Below are 21,537 nucleotides of genomic sequence, written 5' to 3'. Positions count from 1 at the left end.
TATGTATGTATGTATGTATGTCTGTCTGTCTGTCTGTCTGTCTGTATGTATGTATGTATGTATGTATGTACGTGTGTATATGTATATGTATATGTATGTATGTAAGTATGTATGTATGCATATATATATATATATATATACGCGGACGTATGTATATATATATATACAAATATATATATATATATACATGCATATATATACATATAATTATGTGTATTGTTTGTTCAGCTTGTGCAAAGGGTGCCATTGCTTGTGCATGTATACCCTGTGTTCGATGGTATTTGCTATTTTAGAATGATTTAGTGCAGGTGCCCTTGTGAGGTGTACAAACCCGTGGCTGGCCAAATAATTCACCACAAACAAGTACCTACCTTCCTCCTTGCGTTTTTGGTTCCCTTTATGGTGTCAGTTTAGGCGTTAATGTGAGATGTATATTATCACATGCGAGTTGAGGTGTCGCCCTTGATCTCCCACCTGATAGTACAGCAACTAGAAAGTCTGTATCATATTATTCATGCAGGTGTCGCATCTCATGACCTGTCACGATCTGTATAGTAGGCTATTATATTGTTCCTTTACGTTGCATGCATCTATCGATTTGACTACTTACATATACTTTCGCTAACTTCTATCGATTTGCCTATTTACACACTTTCGCTATTTTCTATCGAATTAGCATCTACCTTGGCTAACATCCATCGATTTGCCTGTTATCATATATTTTTTGCTATTATCTATATCGATTTGCCTATCAACATCTACCTTTTGCTAACATCCATCGATTTGCCTATTTACACACACTTTCGCTAAATCGAATTAACATCTACCTTTCATTAGCACCCATCGATTCGCCTGTTAACATCTACCTCTCGCTAACATCTATCGATTTGCCCATTTACATCCACCTTCCACTACTCGATGTTGTTGATACACGCGTTCTAAGTCCAAATTTTGTATAATCTCCATCTTTACCACGTGGTTCAGTATTTGTATATGTTGCACTACGTTTCATATAGATGGAAGTGTCGTAACTTATGACCAATCTCGGGTCAGTTAGAACCTGAAGGCCCAAACTCTTCATCCAGACAATAATGTACGCGTATTACGAGCTGAAAACCTTGCTGTTAAGTAATTTCCAATTCAATTTCAACGCGATCTTTTCATGAATGCCCGTCTTTTGCTTCCGACAGATATGTAGTACGCGACGAACTGGCGGGATTCGCAAAGCTGTTCAGAGATCACAAGGCCTATAAGTGCTTTGTGGACGGTCTTCGGAGGGAACGTCGTCTAAGGCGGCGGATTGAAACACTGCAGAATTATCGAACATTGGGTCTGACGGACTGGGAAAGTGTCGATAAGTTTAAACAAGATAGCAGAGTTAGAGATGCGGCGAAGGAGGGTTGCCATGGCAACCTTATGGATATCCGAAGGGATGTGCGGGGAACCGACAGTAGTCTAGCAGTTAGCTTACAAGGAAGTAGTATTGTAGCGGCGGACACTGTTACAAGCACGAACGGGCCATCAGAAGAACACGCATCAGACAGTGACAGAGGCACTCAAATGACAAGACTGGACGACGCTTACGATCTACTGAACGCAGGGGAACTACAGGCTTGCGAGGATAGTGGGTTCACGCCTGTACAGTATATTACGGTGAAGGTACGTATGTGCGAACATTGACATGTATCTGCTTGTATGTACGTTTTTATCTGCCATACCCGCCCAGCAGTGTATACGTATTATTTTACGAAGATCAGCCTTGCGAATGGCGAAGAGCTCACTAGCGTCATGCATGATCTTTGAATTTTAATCTAGAAGCTCCGATGCAATATATTTAGTAGTGTTCTCACCCAACGTTCAAAAGATGCTTCCTGAAACCGCACTTATTTCTCTTATACCAGCTGCACTGACTGTATATATGTTGCACTTTTCTCAATATGTTTTCAGACTCCTGATAATTCACTGGATCATTTTGCTTCAATATAATTGTAGATATGATTCTCTCGACCATTGTATTCTAATACTTTGATTGTAGATATGATTCTCGACCATTGTACTCTAATATGTAAGAGTCTTGCCCCATCCCTTCTTCCTACAGAGCTTATTACTTACGTCCCAGGACTCTCTAAATGAATATGTCACCGAGGAGAAGAAGGAACGCATTAAGAAACTACTGGTTAAGGAGAGGATATACCCGGAGACAACTGCTGAATAATACATATAAATAAAATATTAGCTAATCATTGATAAACCATTCGTTTGTACTGCCGGAATTGCCTGAATTGATTAAGTTTGACAAGGCAACTGCTGAATAATACATATAAATAAAATATTAGCTAATCATTGATAAACCATTCGTTTGTACTGCCGGAATTGCCTGAATTGATTAAGTTTGACAAGTATCTACATTGTGATTTTCTAATCGAATGAGGGTATCAGATTATCGCGTTCACATCCGGCAATCTTACATGTACCAGTGGAATAAATATTCTCCGTCCCAGCGACGGCTTCGATGGATGTCCCACAAGTTTCTGATAGTCTATTAAGTATGCACGCCACGCGGCTGTTATGAGCTGGATCAGGACTGCTTTCAGATGGAGAGCTTGAAACGTGTGCATGAGCAGACAGAGGCTATCAGCTCCCGCTCTACTTTTACTGCCATGTGAGCTGTGTGCAAAGCCTCCATCCCAGATTGCAATTTCCTCAATCAGGAATCGAACCCAGGGAATACGACTGATTATCACCAGCTTGATCCTCAGAGGCCGGTCTACGAATCGTACTTTTGTGCCTCTCGCGCTTTCTGAGATGAAAGTCACGCATGTCGCCCTGATCATCCGAGTACAGGTAGCATGGTAAACGATTGTTTGCAGCCAACTGAAGATATATGGCTATTCTTTACCATACTGCGGTAAATGATCATTGTCGTATATTAATGTCATCAACAATACTTTCAAAACGCATACGCACACGCACAGCGAGGCTAAGTTCACTGTCTCCATCTGCTTGTTCAGGAACTAGGCAGGTCCCTTATTACCCCAGGGGCTCAGCTCAACTAAAACCGCGCTAGGTGGGATAGCAATTTATTGCCTGGCGATACCAAAAATTGCAACAATTCGAATGCACGCACATTTGATCTATTGGCACATTTGATAGGCTGTTGACTAGGGCAGTTTGAAAACATCAATCAGCACACCAGTTTGAAAGTATTTTTTTCGTACACAGAGAAATTGATTTAAACGTGATATAGTTACAAGTGGGAATTGATTTATTTCAGCGTATGTCTATCATGAGCACTCACTCGCAATTCATACCATCTGGAGGCAGCTGAGTCGTCACCTGCTCACTATTGAGCAACAACTTGTTCATGCCTGTACTGGCTATGCATATATCATACAATACGCATGCTTTTCTTAGCTACATATTCCGCATGCTTTTGTTAATTACATGCTTTCGACGCTCTTACGCGCGAGTCCATGCTCTTGCAGCCGCCCTTGTTAAATCGGGTTTTACTAATGATTATTCCGGGAACGATGATACCGGGTTGTGGGGTTGTGACTTACTCAAGCCCTGATCGATTCCCGAGCCTGCTGCCGCGACCCTGAACCTTGCCTAGATCTCGAGTCTGTCAATGGAACGGACAATCCGAATGGTTTAGTCCATGCTCAAAAGGGTGCGGGTGCGACAATTCAAAGGACAACATTGTAATGCACATTATTTTATGGTATTCTTTCAAGACAAGCATTATTTCACATCTTGATTTTAAATTTTGTGGGGGCACATAATATAGTAATTCACGAACACTGTCAATCTAGAACAACTACGAGCAACCATGAGCGTGTACTGCTCTGCGAGACGATGGTCTCAACCTTAAGATCTTAAGCACTAACATCTGATAAGGTAGGGTAAACATTTGGCTTGTATGAAAACGAAGTTAACACAATATAGCCAGTTTCACTGTATGAGTCTGGATTGATTCTATTCCACTTTCTATTGCACACCTGTATTTTAATATCTTTCAAATCTCACTTACTATTACGACGTATTTGTGAAGGTGTTGTCGAGCGGCCGCGATGCTCTCGCCTCCTACTTCCTTCGATTTCCCCCTGTGCACGTACCTGCAGAAGTTGGTTGCGAATGGAGTGATTGCGAATGGAATTTTAGGGGTTCAAGGTTTTAGGCTTTAGGGTTCAGAGTTAGGGATTATAAATATCTCATCACAAGCCTGTCAGGAAGGCTGCCTGGTACATACCAGCCAGATGAAATTGCGAGTGGCACCGATCAAGCCACAAAGCATTCGTCGGTATGTGGTGACAGTACTAGCCAATATTCAGTTAGCAAGGGACAAGCGTATGGAAAACTAATACAAACAAAAACATATGTTACTACTACTAAACGCAAGCCAAACAAGCGAAATACATACCCTCTCGAGTTCTAACGCTTGCAAATTTGCCTTCAACAACTCATTTTCCCTTCGTGCTGCTTGTAAGTCTTTGCTTTGCTTAACACTAAGGCGGTTCATGGCGTCGAAGCTCTCTGCATGGGAAAAAGAATGGTGCTGTGCTATTCAGAATCTCCAAGGCAACATGGTGTATTGTATTATGAACATGTTTGCGGCAGGTCTATGACACAATACATATAGGCGAGCAAATCTTACCTAGGTAAAACTAACGCGCGTTATAGTACAACAACTAGAATTGATATCGGCTTATCGTTCAATAACCAGATAACTATTAAGAATAAACCAAAAACAAATTCACTAACCAGAATAAACACACAACGTAGTTAAGCAATATCTAGGATCATTTGTACAACAGCCAGAGCCTGTGCTAGCTCACAATTTACATCATTTATACCTCTCATTTTCTTCTCCGAATCGTTCTTGCCATTCGAAGAAGCTGAGCGTGTGGCATCCCTGCTTTCCAAACTGGCAACCTTCTTTTTCAATTGCTCAATAAGGCGTTCCTTCGCCTTGGTAGATCTGATCGAATTCCGTTCTAATTCAAACTTCTCGTCTTTGATCGCCCTGTGAAGTATCGAGTTGCTGGTTTCGTCAGATTCTAGATTCCAGTCTAAGATATATATAGCAAGCACAGACCTAAAACTATATAGAAAGATCACAGAAGATTCTACATTCCAGTCTAAGATATATATAGCAGGCACAGTCCTAAAACTATGTAGAAAGATCACAGAAGATTCTACATTCCAGTAACATCTATATAGCAAGCACAGATCTAAGACTACAAAGATAGATCACAGAAGATTCTACATTCCAGTAATATATATATAGCAAGCACAGACCCAAGACTACAAAGACAGACCAAAGACCATGTATTTGTTGTTCCTCACCGTTTTCTATGGTGGCTCACGTCAACCATTCCTGGACAATGCAGACAAATATCTACACACAATCACTCACACTAACCAATACTACTTATACGACAAAAATATACATATAAAATTGTCCACATAGAATTATGATAAAAGGTTAATCACAATTGTAGCATAGTGCCAAACGACCTAGTAGTACATTCAAACGATCAGTAACCCATCGACTGAGTAATGAATAGCACATACTTGAGCTCAGCAGTACGGTCGGTCAGACGCTTCTTAATCCGTTGTATTTCTGCGGCTCGTTTGGCATCCGCACGTTCTAAGAGCGCGAGTTTCTCCGCAATTCCCGGCTGTAAGGATAGTAGGGGGTGTTCGATATACATGTTGGGTTAGTACTATGGAGTAGGGGGTGTTCAATATTTTTTTGGGTTGGTATAAGCAAGCTTGTTCTCCCGGCTAAAAGTCTCTGCCTGCCAATTATCTAAAACGTTTTCATTGGCGGCTGACGCTATGCAAAACGTCCTGCAGCGTCATGGAATAACTAAAAAAATATCATGAATACAAAGGATGCTCAGTGTTCAACTAATAGGATGCGCAGTGGTCAACCAAAGCACGCAAGCAAAAGATATAGCAAGACCCAAACTGAGCGCGTAACCCATGTTTTAGGGTTTAGCTGCGCACATACCGCTGCGCCATTGACCTCGTCCCTTAATTTGCTAATCTTCTGCTCCGCAATGGTGAGTTTAGCTTGTGCCGCCTCAAGCTCTTGGTGCATTTCGCCCATTTTAGCATCCACTTCAACAGATGCTGAGAATATACAGTATGATCAACGTGAGCACCTGCTTGCTACGTAGCTATCGATTCTACAGAATGTTTGCGATCCTGAATGACGGCACTCACAACTGGAAATATTGCTGCAGTGTTGTGTACTGTTAAGGATGGTGAAATTTCCAGCAGACTTTACCATGCTATACAACACTTTTCATAAAAGATACGATAGTTTGCAGGATTTCCAATATGCCCAATACCCAAACTTAGTCGTACAATGTACTTAAAATAGGTTATTCCCCACGCTAGCTAACAGACACGGAAAATACTCCGCAACCAAAACAAACAACTACTGCACTACTTTTAGAGGTCTCAGTTACAAATACTATGATAATCACACATCACATACAGCTGAACAAAGGCGTACCATCCGACGCATGTAGTTGCGCAACAGCATCTTCCCTCAACGATTGCTCACGCGCACACTCATCGGTCAGCCTCTTAATCTTCCTTGTGAACTCGCCCTTCACCTTCTCGAATTGAATCATCTGCTCAGTTGCATCAGTCATTGCTTTTGCCTTCTCGCTCTCAAGCTGTTTCTTGCTGGCCTCGATTCTAGCGATTTCTGAGGCTCTCTCCGCCGCTTTCTCTTCTTTCGCTTGTTCGAGTTTCTTCTCCAGCTCTCTGCACATGGCTTGGCTGCAAGGCACGAATCGATATTGGTATTGATGTAATTAGTTGGGATACTACATTTCAAACTTCATCAGGTGCCACACATTCGACAGATACATCAGCTACGTATACTTACTTCACACACACACACACATGCCAATAAAACGACTTCGAATCAGCTTGCCCACCATTCTACAGCAAGATCTAGTTTCGCAAGGACGTCGTCGAGCTCAGCTTCGGTTTCATCCGCCTCTGTTTCCATAGCGGCAATCTGCTCTGTCAGAACAGATACCTTCTCCTCTGCCAAACGCAGCTTGAAGTCAGCATCGCCAGTGCCAGTATTCATTTCTTGCATTTTCCTCTCGAGCTGTGCAAAGTTGAGCATACAAATACAATCGGTATTAATTAAGATACACCAATATAGCTAGAGACAATCGATGTGGGTTATATAGAGTATGGTCTGTGAAACTAGGCTATATACCAAAACTCTTCCTTCAACAAACAAACACCCGTCCCTTGCCCATTTTGGGGACCTTCAAGGTCCAAAATAAAAGCTTTCTGAGCGGCTGAAATTATACACACTTCCATGTATATCATACATCGTCTCGGATGTCCTCCAGCTCAAACACTTGCTTGCGCAGTTCAGACGCCTGCGCGGTGCTGTCGGCCAATTCCTGTCGTAGAGCCTCTACTTCTTTCCTCAACTCGTCGCATTGGCTCTCGTTTGTCTCAGTCGCGCCTCTGAGCTCAGCCGCCTCCACTTCCAGCTGAAGAATCTAACGGTTGCAAGGTTCAGAGTGACAAGTAAATTGTGAGGCATACTGCGTGTGGAAACGAGGTGAACAGTAAGCATAGGAAACCAATATGCCCGTGGCTTCTAAAATATTATCGTAGTCTGATCACAGCCACGTACCTCTTTGTTTAGCTTCTCATTCTTCTCGCGTAGTTCTTCATTGTCTCTGGCGTAGTCCTCATCATTACCACTGGTAGACTCCACGTAGGCCGAGCGGACCACGCTGAGCTCTTTCTCGAGTACCTTGATGCGTTTCTTGAGCTGAGAAATTGAAATTGTTACCATTAAAATTCAGAATCAGAAATACGATATACTATAGATATACAAGCGAACGAATCTTCGTTCGATTCCTTTTTGAATGCATATACAAATCTCATGGAAGGTGGTGAACTCTGACAGCCCATATAGTCGCCACGTAAATCTGGAGCTGAAGGTACGACTGCATATAACGTAGACACAAAAAGGGCTTAAGTGGGCCAAGTCAAAGGTGTATGGTTATCTGATAGTCTGTGCCACCACGATGTTCTAGACATGTGTAAATGTGTAAGTGCATACTATAATACTACACGAGATTGAAGACAAAAGTAATATGTCCTAAATCCTCGCACATACCTGCACCACATCCGAGCCAGCCTCCAACATCTCGCCAGTACTCATATGGTCATCATCTGAGACAACCTCCTGCGCGTCAGCGAATACTTCACGCTCGCCCAAGTCTTGGTGGGTGGCCTCGACTGCCCCACGCATCTCCTCGATCTTCCACCGCAGCATGCTCACCACCTCCTCGTCTCTGGCATCCCCTGCCTCGTTCAGCCGGCTCTCCAGATCCAAGCACTTCTGCTCGAGCGCCTCGCACTGCTTAGTCAAGAACTCAGACTCTGTGTACAATTCGTCACGTTCTTTCTTGAGCGCATCGAGCTCGCGTTCATTCTCTGCCACTAGATGAGACCGCTCCTCCCCGTCAATCTGTAGCTTGACCTCCAACTCCGTGACCCGATTTGCCAACTCCGTATTGCGGGACTCCAAGTCCGCCTTGCGGTCCTGCAGCTCGCCCTTGCGTGTCTCGGCCTCTGCAAGCGTAGCCATCAGTTCATCACTGCGTGCTTCCAGCGCACTGTACCGTTCCTCCAGCTCGATGTTGGCCTTCTCTAGTGCGGCACACTCGTCCTGCAAGGCCGCGGTGTTCCCGTCGGACTCGCCCTCCAGCTCCTGCAGCGCCTCTTGCAGGCCAATGGTCTTTGCCAGCAGCTCATGTACACGATTGTCCAATTCGACACTGCGCGCGGTGGCTGCCTCGGCCTGTTGCTGCGCACTAGCTCGTTCGCTGCGCACCTCCTCCAACTCGCTCGTGAGCCCCTCATTTTCCTGGCGCGCACGGTCAGTCTCCTTCTGCAGTGCTTGTATTTGTTCTTGAGACTTCTCTACCTCGGCTTCAGCGCGTTCCACGTCTGCTTCGAGCCTACTGACGGTCGCTTCCAGATCAGCAAGCTTCGCATGGGTTTCCTGGGCATCTGCTTCGCTGGCTTGTAGTTTGCGAGACGTCTCCTCGACCAGATCACGGAGCTGTGGGGAGGATATAGCAGTCACGAGTTTGGTTGAGAGCCAAATTAAGCGAAATGTCAAATAGGGCGACATTATAGCCGCACGTAGTTGCGATGTGTGCTTGTAACGCATCGATGGCTCTCGATCACTCACTGGCTGACGTAAGAACCATACGCTAATGATAAAAGTTTGTACTAGTTTACGCGAGCGTCGTCAGTATTTAGACTGATAAATATAATAGAGAAAGACAGAGCGAGCTCTCGTTCTCCTGCGCATGCAGGACGAATCCGATTAATTTTAAATATTATAATCCGGAAATTAGCTGTGGCTAGCAATCATTTACATGTATATTGAAAAAAAACTGATTCTACAGCACGTGCAAAACCAGACACGGAATTATAATAATATACCCCTCTCACATACAGTACTCCATATATACATATTGCATCATACACAAAGAACCACTCTCTCACACACCTTCTCCTTTTCCTCATCGTTCGTATGGGACTCCTCCGCGATCGCCAGTTTCTGACGAAGCTGATCCACATCCGCTAAGGCGATGTCCAGCTTGATCTTGAGCTCTGGAATTTCGGCGGCCAGTGCCTTCAATTCGCTCACCACGCCTATCTCCTGCTCCAAAATATCCCGAACCTCGGCCAACTCCATTTGCGCCGCCTCTGCCCCCATGTGGCTCTGTGCCAGCTCTGCGGCTGCATGGTGCTTCTCTTCACTCATGCGGTCCTTCATCTCAGTCATACGCCCTAGCTCGATCACCACAAGCTCCTTCTCCTCGCTCAGACGTTGCATGTCGGCATCGTTGCTTGCTTGCAGATCAGCAAGGTCCGCCTGGGCTTTCGCGAGCGCCACTTGCATTTGCGACTCCATGTCGCGAGTAGTTTCTTGTGACTCATCCAGATCCATGAGGGCCTTAGTGGTTGTAGTGGATTGTTGCATGTTAGTACCAAATTTATATATATAAATAATCTATACTAATATCTCGACATCGTGGTATGGCAGTCTAAAATACCTCGCTGATCTACAACGAAAGAATATGTGGTGGTCTCGTACACACATGTTTGTCACGTGTGATACCTCTACAGATATCACAAGTGGAAACGATACCACACACAGCCTATCCAAGGGGCATTCTTTACTATGCACGGTGATCCTTACAGTGTACACCATATTCTTACTAAATACAATCAGTCCACATCCATGGTAAAAACAACACGTTCTTACAATGAATACTCGGTTTCGTCTGAAATAAATTATTTTCTCTGATCTACCGCATGAGCGAGCATTTGCCCAGTGTCAATGTATTCGGCGTTTCGGATGTAACTCATTGTATGTCTATTGCCAATCGCTCAAGTGTTATATATGTGAACCACCGGCCCACTATATCGAATCATCTCATCACAAAGACTTAACCAATTATACCCGATGATTACCTTTGTGTGCGAGTCTCGGATCCTCTCAAGCTCCTGACTGAGCATTTCCTTCTCCGCAAATTTTTGCTTCTCCTGCGTCGCATTGCTAGTCTCATCCTCAGCCTTCGCCAGGCTATCGGCCAGATCTTGTGTGGTGCGGTCAATAACCTCGCGTAGCTGTGAAATTTCTTCGTGTGCTCTTTCCAGTCTCTCCTGCAGCTCTGCATGCGCCTCGGTGGAGCCGCTTACGACAAGCTCGCGCTCTTCGTTGATGCTCTTCAGCGCCTGTATCTCAGCTTCGTTCTTGTCCTGCAAGGCCTCGAGCTCGCTGAGATGTGCTTCGTTTGTTGCTGCATTACTTTTCAGCACTGCTGCCATCTCCGCCGCATGCATGCCCTTCAACTCGGCCTTATCCCGCTCCAGAGTTTCAGCGAGCTTTGCAAGTGTTTGTTTCTCCTCGTTAGCACGCGCGATATCCTTCTGGATGTGCTCCATTTCCGCGTGCCTCTCTTCACGTTCACGATCCAATACAGCCAAGAGTTCTACCATCTGCGGCGGCATACGGTAGTCGCCTCTTTCTCGGCTGTTCTGTCGAGAACTATTTTGTGAGCCCAGAGCTTCCTCATCTACTTCTTGCACGGAGTCGAGACCTCCTTGTAGAACAGTACCTTCTGTGGAAGACAGTGATCATTGGAAAAATAGTATATTTTAGTATCGTTGAACGTATATGTGGCAAATAAGTAAACGTAAGTATCATATGCGCATGGTTTTACATGTGAATGTCAGTATAATATGGATGCTGGTATCGTATATATAACATCTAGTAGCATACGAATACTGGTATCATATGTATAACATCAGGAATCATATGAATGCTATATCATATGCACAGCATCCAGCATCATGAATGCTATACCATATGCACAACTTCCAGTACCACATGAATGCTATATCAAATGCATAACATCCAATATCATATGTATGCTGGTTTCGTATGTAGAATATATAGTATCACATGAATGCTGGTGTCGTATGTAGAATATTTAGTATCGCGTGAATGCTGGTGTCGTATGTAAAATATATAGTATCATATGAATGCTAGTGTCGTATGTAAAACATCCAGTATTATATAAATACTGGTATAGTTTGTAAAATATTCAGTACCATATGAATGCTATATCATATGCATAAAATCCAGTATTATATGAATGCGGGTGTCGTATGTAGAATATATATAATCATATGAATTCTGGTGTCGTATGTAGAATATTTAGTATCATGTGAATGCTCGTATCGTATGTATAACATCTAGTATCATATGAATGCCGGTGCCGTATGTAAAATATCTAGTACCATATGGATGATGGTATCATGTAAAGCATCTAGTATCTTTGAATGCCGGTGTCGAATGTAGAATATCTAGTATCATATGAATGCCGATGTCCTATGTAAAGCCTCTAGTATCATATGAATGCTGGTATCGTATGGTATCGTACGTATAGCATCTAGTATCATGTGAATGCTGGTATCATATGTATAAGATCTAGTATCATGTGAATGCTGGTATCGTGTGTATAACATATAGTATATTTTTCGTGGCAAATTAGACATACGCACATATTATATGAAGGGCATACTACGGTTATACGGAATGTTAGGCACGTATTATACTGAATGATAGCTACGTGTTAAACTGCTGTAGCTTAGCGCGTTTAAAAAATACGGTAAATAATGTGACAAGACGACTCCCAACCACATAAACACCAGTTGGAATGCAAATATGCCTTCGATACAACTTGTGCACAACTAGCCATGACTGCATCAACCCTACACCTTCATTGCTATACATCACGCCCAGTGGGCGACCATCAGCATCCACTGGGTTGCCGTACTCGTCCGTGTCCCACACATCCTCAATCTCATCAGCAGAGACCGCCTCCTCCTCATCTGAAGCCCTGAAATACCTCATGCGACTCACAGATCGCATGTTCTCATCGTCAGTGTCGTTGTCACCACCTGAGGCATGTCGACTGCTTTGATTCATCTCGCTATTGCGTCGCGCAGACTCCACGTAGTCTACGTCAAAGGCCGGGTCTTCGTCGCCGCTGTCACTGTCAACTACACTCAGATGGTCATTCGAGTCCAAGAGGTCATTTGAATCCAACGACTCCTCCCCCTCAGCAAACTCCAGCAAGTTACGACTGGTCTTGTTCTTTAGTTCTGCCGACTCATTTCTTTCAGTAGGTGCCTCGTCCAGCACAATTGACGGCATAGGCCTGGCAGCAGCCTTTGGCGGTTCAGTGTGAGTAATAGGGACCGTGCCGGTACCAAAGTCGAGTAGATCCTCATCTCCACTCTCACTCATTGAGGCCATTCGATTGAAACCTTTGGGCTCCCCATCCATCTCATCCACAGAGTCAGCACTCATAGCGGCAACACGATTAAATCCTTGCGGTTCTACTAGAGAATCCGTGCTTATGGCCGTAACTCTATCGAATCCTGCCGGCTCTTCTAGTGAATCAGTGCTCATAGCTGTAACTCGGTTGAAGCCTGCTGGTATACCCAGGGAATCAGTACTCAAGTCTGCAACGCGATTGAAGCCTTGAGGCTCTACTATCGAATCAGTGCTCATGGCCGCAACGCGATTAAATCCCCTCGGTTCGTCAACAGGGTCTCTGTCAGAATCAGAAGCATGACCTGCATTCGCCTTCACAACCGCGTCATCTTCGCTATCAGAATCAGAAGCATGACCTGCATTCGCCTTCACAACCGCGTCATCTTCGCTATCAGAATCAGAAGCATGACCTGCATTCGCCTTCACAACCGCGTCATCTTCGCTATCAGAATCACTCATAGGGGCCACCCGATTGAAACCTGTCGCCAAATTTTCTGCACTCTCGTGCAACTCAGCATCGTATCCATCTCCACTATCGCTGACCGGCGCCACACGATTGAAGCTGGAGCTCTCAGAACCTTCGGTATCCAGTAGCGTCACTAATGGCCTGGATTGTGCAATTGGCGGAGTTGTGCCCCCTTCAATTTCCGCGTTGCTTTCACTACCGGATGCCTCGTACACCTGAAAGTCTACCTCGGTGTCCAGAATCTGTTGTTTGTGTTCACTTAGTGCCTGTACATTTGGGTCAAGCTCTATGGTAGTAACCTCATTGCGGTCTGAGTCGAGCGCCTCGTGTGCGTCTTCAGCAAACGCCTGCTCCTCACCTCTTGCCACAGCGTCCTCGTCTGTCAGTTCCTCATCTGCTGCCGCATACAGGCCAGCTGCAATGTGCTCAGCCGGAATCACGTTGCCGTCCTCATCCACATACTCAATCTCACTCCCACTCCCGCTTTCTTCTTCACTGCTGTATTCGTCCTCGTGTGCGTGTGCTGGGCTCTCATCTCCGTCGCTTTGTACCTTCCACAGGCCCTTGTCCAGTTCTTCTGCGGGGATGACATTCCCGAACTCATCGACAAACTCCACGTCTGTATCAGAATCTTCATTGTACTCGCTTACCGCATCAGAATATGCTTCACTTTGGTCACTATTAACACTCTTGCTGCCCGCGGGTAAGGGTGCTGCCTGTACACTCTTTGTGGGGTGTTTTAGTTCAGTGTCGTCGTCACTATCATATGCACGACTGGTGCATTGCAATATTCGGGGGACGATAAGCGAAGAATGAGAATACGGGGTTAATGATTGATAGACGATTTGAAAGCCGTACAAAACAAAAAGGGATTTTAGATATACAATTATTGATATATTTCGAACAATTATTCAATATATTCTACGAGTAAGTCAAGGGATAGAAGTCAGATACTAGTCAAGAATACTCGTGCATGGTACAACAGAGGTGAATGAAAGGTGGACGCAGGCGCCGAAAAAAATTATGCAGAAGCAATGTATAAATATCATTTTGTACTTCACAAAATGCGGAGTGATCTACAACTCAAAATTAGGTCCCGCCCAGGCAGTCCACACACCTGTCCTTCGCCCTAGACGCCTTTGGGGTATTTGCCTCCGTCTCCGAATCCGACACGAAGTCGTTGTTTGCCTCTTCTGCAACATCCGTATCTGAATCGGCATCACTAGGTGGAGCGGCTTCGACTTGCTGCATCCAAGCTGCATAGCATTGTAACAAGACGCAAGTGTGAATAGAAAAGGACATCAAAAGAACAAAAGAATATCCACAGAAATTCACTTTGAACTGTAAAGTGGTCTTCAGCAGGCTGATTCGTGCATATACGTCGGCTAACATTGTAGCGCCTGCTGATAATGAGTTTAATCCTGCGAGCACATATGTTGGTGTATGAAATACAACCGGCTGTATGTAGACCGTATTCACTAAGCCATATCGGCACAGCGTGACCGATATGCGCAAAGTGTCACGAGACGGCTATCATGCTAGTCAAGGCCACTTATTGTATGAACACAACGACACTACAGAGTACATATAGCAACCACTGCAAACTATGTGGGCCTACCATTGATACCGCTATCGACAACCACTGGAGCTTCAGCTGAGATTGCAGCATCGATGTGCGCGGAAACATTGTCACCTTCGCCATTTCCAGAAAGGACACTCAGCATATTTTGCTCGAGCCTTTGTGACTGTTCCAGTGAGTGAAAAGTGAGCATGAGTGAGTTTAGGTGGTCCGGAGAAATCATATATATGGACCGAAGCGTAAGTGCACTTTTTTCAAGTAGCATCCCCCACAAAAAAAAAGATCATTTCACCACGTACAAGATGTTGACCTTTTAAGCATAGCTGTTATTCGTTACCATCCACAGTACATTCTCCCATATATTTTTCAGTAAGGATGCTATTCACATCAACTTCTATTTCGAAAGCATATAGCAATTAATAATTGTACTCAGTATTGCATATACTACTCGGTGATACAGATGAGAATGATTATCGAGTAGTACTGTCCAGGAATAGAAATTGACGATTGCAACAATCGAGAATGATTCATATACTTTCAACACATCTGCCGAGTAGATGAAGTGTTCATGCCCAATAACGTACGTAACAGTACGACGAAATCAAGTATCTAATTAACGAATATCTCACTTCACATCGAGCGCTACCAAGGCAAATACATCTACAAATAGAGAAATAAAAGCTGTGAATGTGAGAGCACCTCGTACTGAGCTACTTCACATGTACAATAGTCAAGCCGAAAGTAGCGCTGTTAAGGTACATGCACACGTACACTATTGCCAATGACATCCCATGCACAATGCCATGCTAAATCTCGAGGACTAACACTATTGCTTATTGTTATATGAATACCTGTTGAAGTTTTGAGATTATACCCATCTAAACACACATGTATACATTTGATCAGACTACTGCTCGAAATTCCATGTATCGACGAGCAGATTATATCTTGATATCCGTAATGTTACCGTGCAGACAAAACAGATGATCCTTAGCGTAGAAGCTATCGTGCTATCGTACTATCGTAGGTCACATTGTATTCGTATGAGCTCACTATGCTTTCTAAGCCCCCCCCCCCACCCTCGATAGTACATATGCATGTGCTAATGGCACGAGATCGAGTGCCAAGCTAAGGAAACGCATAGGTGCACTGATATCACGAATCACAGCGCTTCCACAGGTATATTGGACTACAGTGCGGAAATTCTATCCCCGAGAATCGCATCGAAGTTAGTTCGTGTGAACAACAAAGCACACCACACACACACTGACTTGCAATACAAACAAACATTCACTACTTATACACGATATATCTGTGTTCATTTCATACCTAAAAAAATGTGCACGTAGTTACATGGGTGTTTATGCAGTGATCTCGCGGATAGTATTTATGAAGTTGGGATGAATACAAAAAAATCATGAAACACTAGCGCTTCACTGTAACAAAATACACATACGTGCATGTGTACGTGAAATACCCGACTAGTAGAATTTTCTTTTAATCAGAGCATTCTTAAACGGACCGGAAGGAGATATATATATACATTGTAATATATTTATAAATATATATCTATATCTATATTTATATCTATATCTAGATCTAAATATATATATATATATACATATATATAATATATATATATATATATATACACACACACATATATATATATATATATATATATACATATATACATATATATATACAGTATTCTAGAGCTAAGTTGACAGAAAAACATAGACATAAAGATACAAACATAGTCAGCTTCTCATCTACATAACCATACAAACAAGGAAACATCACATGCACAATCAACTTACATGGTCTAGGCCTTCATCGTCCGACGCTCCCGAGATCAGGCTCACGTGGCTGGCGCCCGCGCTCTCGTTTGACATCTGCGTGTTGAGTACATTGGGTGCTTGTAGCTGTTGCTCTTGGCGTTGTTCATTGTTTTGTGCATGTACTTGTTGTCCTCCGTGATTTTCTGTCGGGGTGGAAATATCCACTCTATTGACCTTGGGCGACCTTGTGAACGGGCTATGTGCCTCTCTTATATCATTACTATTATTTGCATCATTTGATGTAGACGCAGTGTCGTTCGTTTTGTTATTCCCGCTCATTTCATCATCGGTTACCACAGCCTCACTACCTGTGGGTGTTGTCAGCGTGCCCTGTTTGGCCAGCTTCTCGTGCACCTGTGTGTCGACATCTGTGAGAATACCTCGTTTCACGGCCTGGTTCTCGATGCCGTCCATCACAGAGCTAAACCATCCCATCTCGTTAAATTATTGTATACTATTGCAGGGACTATGTATACATACCAGAGTATTAATCAGTTGTAACTTCTAAACGCGTGGCAGAAGTGACCCATGTTCAGACGAATACCCGACTATTTACACGCAAGTATTTTTAAAATATATAACTTTTTTACTTTGTTGATTTAACAGGACAATTTTTTTTTGAGGATGTATGTTACGTTGAAAACCGTTAAAATTAATTCCAAAAAACCCCCCCCCCATTCTTGTATTATACGTTCAACTTTTGTTTTAAAAACAAAAAAATATTTTATATGCAATATGAACATAGAACTAACCGCTATTGTATGGCGTACAGGTTTCTAGAAACGAAAAACGTTAAACCGTTTCTACACAAAAAACTGACGAGTCTTCGAGTTCCAGTTGTTGACGTCGGTTCAGAGTTCAGAAACTTCAGAGTCAGACTGAGTCACGAACCCACGATATTTATGTAAGCAAGACGGTCCCGAATAAAATGTACTGATATTCTTGGAGCAAAATTCCTATGCCTTCACAGCTCCCTTATTGGTCATAAGTTTAAGTCCGTGGCATCTGATTTTCTTTTTCTTTACATTTCGTAGCTATTGGTCGAAACAACCTGAACCTGCAGAAATAAAAAGCAGGTATATTTGTCGGCAGCGTACCAAGTATATACTATATACTAACTCGAAGCAGAGCTCAATACGTTACGATATGTCCACATATAAGGTCAACGTAAAGACGAATTTTTATAATGGATAAACGGTATAACTTTGGGGGTCAAATATAGTGAATAAAATTTAAAAAATTGCACTTGCCATGTGCACCTATTTCAGACGAAACGGACCATTTAGCTATAATTCACTTTCACTGCTGCTGGCTATTTCTGGCGCCAAAATTTAGGAACACAATCGGATCATAGTATGACCTCATGAATGTACCCAGCCATTTGAGAGATGGACTATATGGTAAATAAAAGTTGTACGTAAATCGATAGTTTTATTATTTCTTATAAACATTATATCGGATAACGTTTTTAGTGTAGACTCGAAGTCTCAATTTTACAGAGATGAATTATTTCCGTAAAAGCCTCGGGATGTCTATGTGTGGCTGTGTGCATAGCACGTTGGCTCTGCACAACAGCTATGTTTACTCGAGACTGGGCGACATGCATTCGTTATAAAACTCAGAACTAAGTATATATGAATTCGTATCGGAGGTATGGTATTTACGATGCCATTGTCTTATCTTAACAGGACATCCCTCTTGTGGACCGCTACAGAGTCGTATACAGAACAGAACTGAATAGCAATAAATGTTAAAAACTGTGGCGGTGGTCTGTTTTACGTCCATGGCCTTGTCGAATATAACTAATCATCGGTTAAAGCAGCTTAGAAGTACGCTGTGTATTTTTTTGCCGAGCTTGATCAGTAAATCATATTTAGTACCCATATGGCAAGAATTTTATTTACGCTATCGTACTTCTAATCGCATATCTACGTTGACTAGGTTGTCCCAAGTGAACTCTCCGTATTTGTGGAATCCACTTTTTTGGTAAAAGTGTACAGCACTCGCGTTCGTCTGCTGCACCCCACCTAGAAGAACTATACTGCGGGCACGAATATCCTCAATATGCTTTTTCACGACCGGTATAACGCTGGAGGCAATTCCTCTGTGAATCAATGAAACCCAGACATATTTAAAGAAATAATAAATGGTATAATGTATACAGAATAGCAGTTTAATCTCAGGCGCCAATTTTTACGACTTTACTTTCTTACTAAGCGATAAAAATCCAATGATGGGATTTGAAATGATGAAAAGTGTAGTAAGGTTGGAGAACCATACCTGTTTTGATACTTGTCACCCATCACTGGCGCGAAGAAAATATCCACTGGTGACTCGAGGTGTGTGTTGTACAATTTCCTGTAACGCTCATGTTCATGTGTAATCTCACTCTGGTCCATCAGTATATATCCCACCACTTCAGGTCTGGATTGGGTATACAATCCCATCATAGGAGTATGAGGCAACAAACAAAACTTGCTTCGAAATAAAAGACCGCAATTATTTGATACGTGTATTGTCGCAACCTATAGGTTTTATCACTCCAAATGATCACGAAGTTATGCTAGCAAGACTTATAGTACTACATCGCACAGCCCAACAGTGTCCATAAGTTATATGTTATTTGACTGATATAAACAAAGGCCAGCAACCGTTCTTACTTTGGACCCGGCGATATGATCAGCAAATGTGTCTTCAATCGGTTAGCATCCGAGCCGTAGTCGCACGCCTCTGCGGCATACTCGGCTGTGAGTGGATGAGCGCCATATCGTGCCCTTGTTTCCGGTCGCAAACCAGTCAAAAACGTTGACAGCATATCAGTATGACTAGCTTTGGCGCACGCTATATTGAAGGACAGCACACCTGATGGGGGTTTTAGACGCGATTTCAGCACTAGTTGCCCATAGGTAGAGTTGCGTTTAATCATTTGTCTTTTGTATAGATAGCCCTTCAGTACACGTATGCTAAATTCGATCACTTCTCCGTAGCAATTATTTGGTACCCAAATGATGATACACAAGAAACACAGCCCTGAAGTGCACTCCGGTTGATATATGCTGCAGTATGTACATTATAGCCTGTGAAAAATTGTGAAAAATAACTACAAACCCCCTCCGGTGACCTACATACCTCCAGCTGTCGAGAAAGTAACTTCTTTAAATTTCTTCAGCCCATAATCTTGCCACTCTGGATAATCTGCTACCAGTAAACGTGGCCGATATATCTTTAGCACAGCATTTGGGTTTGAAATACCTAGATTTGCACCGCATTCGTTATCGCAGATACGTACTATGATCGAGACGACATTGAAAATACACAAGAAAAGAAATAGAAAGCAAGGGGATGCAGCTACAGACCTGGGAAGACCATGACCTCTTTTCTACAAACATTTGAAACACATCCTACATCAACCGTGGGATGCTGCAGCCGCCTGTAAAATCGCCAGGGTATCCATTCAGAATAAGTCGAGCGTGGAATGAATTTAACTGTGTACCGGGAAATAGCGGAGGAGCTGAATGGCAGCGCGTCCTGTTCCTCCTATTTGAAAACGTTACTCAATAGCAATACATATGACCGAAAACAAAAAACTCACTCACAGTAGATCCGCATAGAGACATCAGTTTCGCCTACCAAGACACTTTAGTTTGGGTATTGTGCCTGCACAAGATAATATCTGACGGCGTAAACTGCATAGGGAAATGTAAATACCTGTTCAATCCATCCTCCCAGCAAACCTGAGTGGTACCCGCATAACGTACAATTATCAGCTTGTACTCGACGTCCAAATTCTCTTCAGCGTCACGATAATAGTCTATAGTCTTCTGCCACGTGCCATCGTCGCACCATACCTAAAACGCGAAACGGGCGATATAAGCATGTATTTAACACACACCAACAAGTAAGTGGTATCTCATAATCAGTTACATGAGCTCGCCGTGAAGAGATTCAATACCAAACACTTCGATGCAAATCTATTCGATGAATTTCATTGCCCTGAGGCGTCCGAAGGGGCGGCGATGAACACGATACGCGAAATAACAATCCAAAGAAGGCATGCAAGATATGATGAAAGATAAGAAGTTTTTGTGAGGCGCATTCAGAAGCACGTAAAAGCTTGCGTGCTTTCAACATTTCGCAGTGAGTGCACTGAAAAAGACGCTAGCGCCGTATATTGGTCAAAGGCGGTACATGAGTGACTATTCCGATATTCACGTACTCTAGCGAATGACGCCACAGAATCATACAATATTCACGCTCCAAAATATTTTGCATGCATAGAATTGGCCCTTTACATTGCCTATTTACACCTCCACCCAGACATTATGCATAGTACAATACGCCTTTTCATTTAATGAGGTTGTAATCGGCGTTCGGATTATATTTGAACAGCCTAAATAAACCATGCGCGCTTAAGACTAGCACGCAACATTCACCCCTCGACTAGAACATACCAAGTTCTCTCTGCTAGCCACATTCCACTTGCCAATCTCACTGGAGCTGCCTACAATGGCCAAACTTTCGCCATATTCCGTATTACACCTTATAATGAACCTAACACGCACCCAGTATCCTCTGAGTGACGATTTACTATCTCCTGACCGTCTAAGCCCGGCGGGGGATACTTTCGGCATTGGCGATGCTGATGATAGAAAAGAAGAACATTCAAAACGATGATCAGATCGGTCAATATATGCGTGTACATCCGATGTGGGTATTACTAATA

At 43.3% G+C, this 21,537-nt stretch overlaps 3 protein-coding genes across 3 annotated transcripts; 1 reads left to right on the top strand and 2 right to left on the bottom strand.

The window, feature by feature from the left end:
- Positions 1-1,190: 1,190 nt before the first annotated feature.
- SARC_04485 (hypothetical protein) lies at positions 1,191-2,252 on the top strand (the record flags this gene model as incomplete). The annotated part of the gene is made up of 2 exons (XM_014301696.1): positions 1,191-1,659; positions 2,099-2,252. Coding segments are annotated over 2 exons (586 nt in total), but the record flags the coding sequence as incomplete, so codon positions are not given.
- Positions 2,253-3,246: 994 nt separating this feature from the next.
- SARC_04484 (hypothetical protein) lies at positions 3,247-17,318 on the bottom strand. Its single transcript, XM_014301695.1, has 17 exons — positions 16,794-17,318; positions 15,013-15,139; positions 14,512-14,650; positions 12,367-14,168; positions 10,555-11,204; positions 9,584-10,033; positions 8,177-9,127; positions 7,685-7,825; positions 7,371-7,547; positions 6,960-7,138; positions 6,527-6,798; positions 6,017-6,138; positions 5,575-5,681; positions 4,854-5,023; positions 4,421-4,533; positions 4,031-4,115; positions 3,247-3,622 (listed from the first exon to the last, which is right to left on the bottom strand). The coding sequence occupies exons 1-17, from the start codon at positions 17,247-17,249 to the stop codon at positions 3,561-3,563; spliced, it is 6,003 nt and encodes a 2,000-aa protein (XP_014157170.1). The 5' UTR covers positions 17,250-17,318; the 3' UTR covers positions 3,247-3,560.
- Positions 17,319-18,660: 1,342 nt separating this feature from the next.
- SARC_04483 (hypothetical protein) lies at positions 18,661-21,455 on the bottom strand. The gene is made up of 7 exons (XM_014301694.1): positions 21,266-21,455; positions 20,523-20,662; positions 20,171-20,244; positions 19,944-20,009; positions 19,475-19,676; positions 19,095-19,238; positions 18,661-18,918 (listed from the first exon to the last, which is right to left on the bottom strand). The coding sequence occupies exons 1-7, from the start codon at positions 21,443-21,445 to the stop codon at positions 18,720-18,722; spliced, it is 1,005 nt and encodes a 334-aa protein (XP_014157169.1). The 5' UTR covers positions 21,446-21,455; the 3' UTR covers positions 18,661-18,719.
- Positions 21,456-21,537: the final 82 nt, after the last annotated feature.

The sequence above is a fragment of the Sphaeroforma arctica genome (genome assembly GCF_001186125.1).
Source record: "Sphaeroforma arctica JP610 unplaced genomic scaffold supercont1.253, whole genome shotgun sequence".
Lineage (NCBI taxonomy): Eukaryota > Ichthyosporea > Ichthyophonida > Sphaeroforma > Sphaeroforma arctica.
The sequence above is the reverse complement of the archived record's forward strand: the minus strand, read 5'-3'. Positions and strand labels throughout refer to the sequence as shown.

Coding starts and splice junctions, on each gene's coding strand:
- SARC_04483 (XM_014301694.1), bottom strand. CDS start 21,445: ATGCCGAAAGTATCCCCCGCCGGGCTTAGACGGTCAGGAGATAGTAAA. Junction 20,663..21,265: donor TGGCTAGCAGAGAGAACTTG/GTATGTTCTAGT, acceptor TTCGCGTTTTAG/GTATGGTGCGACGATGGCAC. Junction 20,245..20,522: donor TGGGAGGATGGATTGAACAG/GTATTTACATTT, acceptor GCGATTTTACAG/GCGGCTGCAGCATCCCACGG.
- SARC_04484 (XM_014301695.1), bottom strand. CDS start 17,249: ATGGGATGGTTTAGCTCTGTGATGGACGGCATCGAGAACCAGGCCGTG. Junction 10,034..10,554: donor TCCGAGACTCGCACACAAAG/GTAATCATCGGG, acceptor ACAACCACTAAG/GCCCTCATGGATCTGGATGA. Junction 6,799..6,959: donor CTAGATCTTGCTGTAGAATG/GTGGGCAAGCTG, acceptor CGTGCCTTGCAG/CCAAGCCATGTGCAGAGAGC.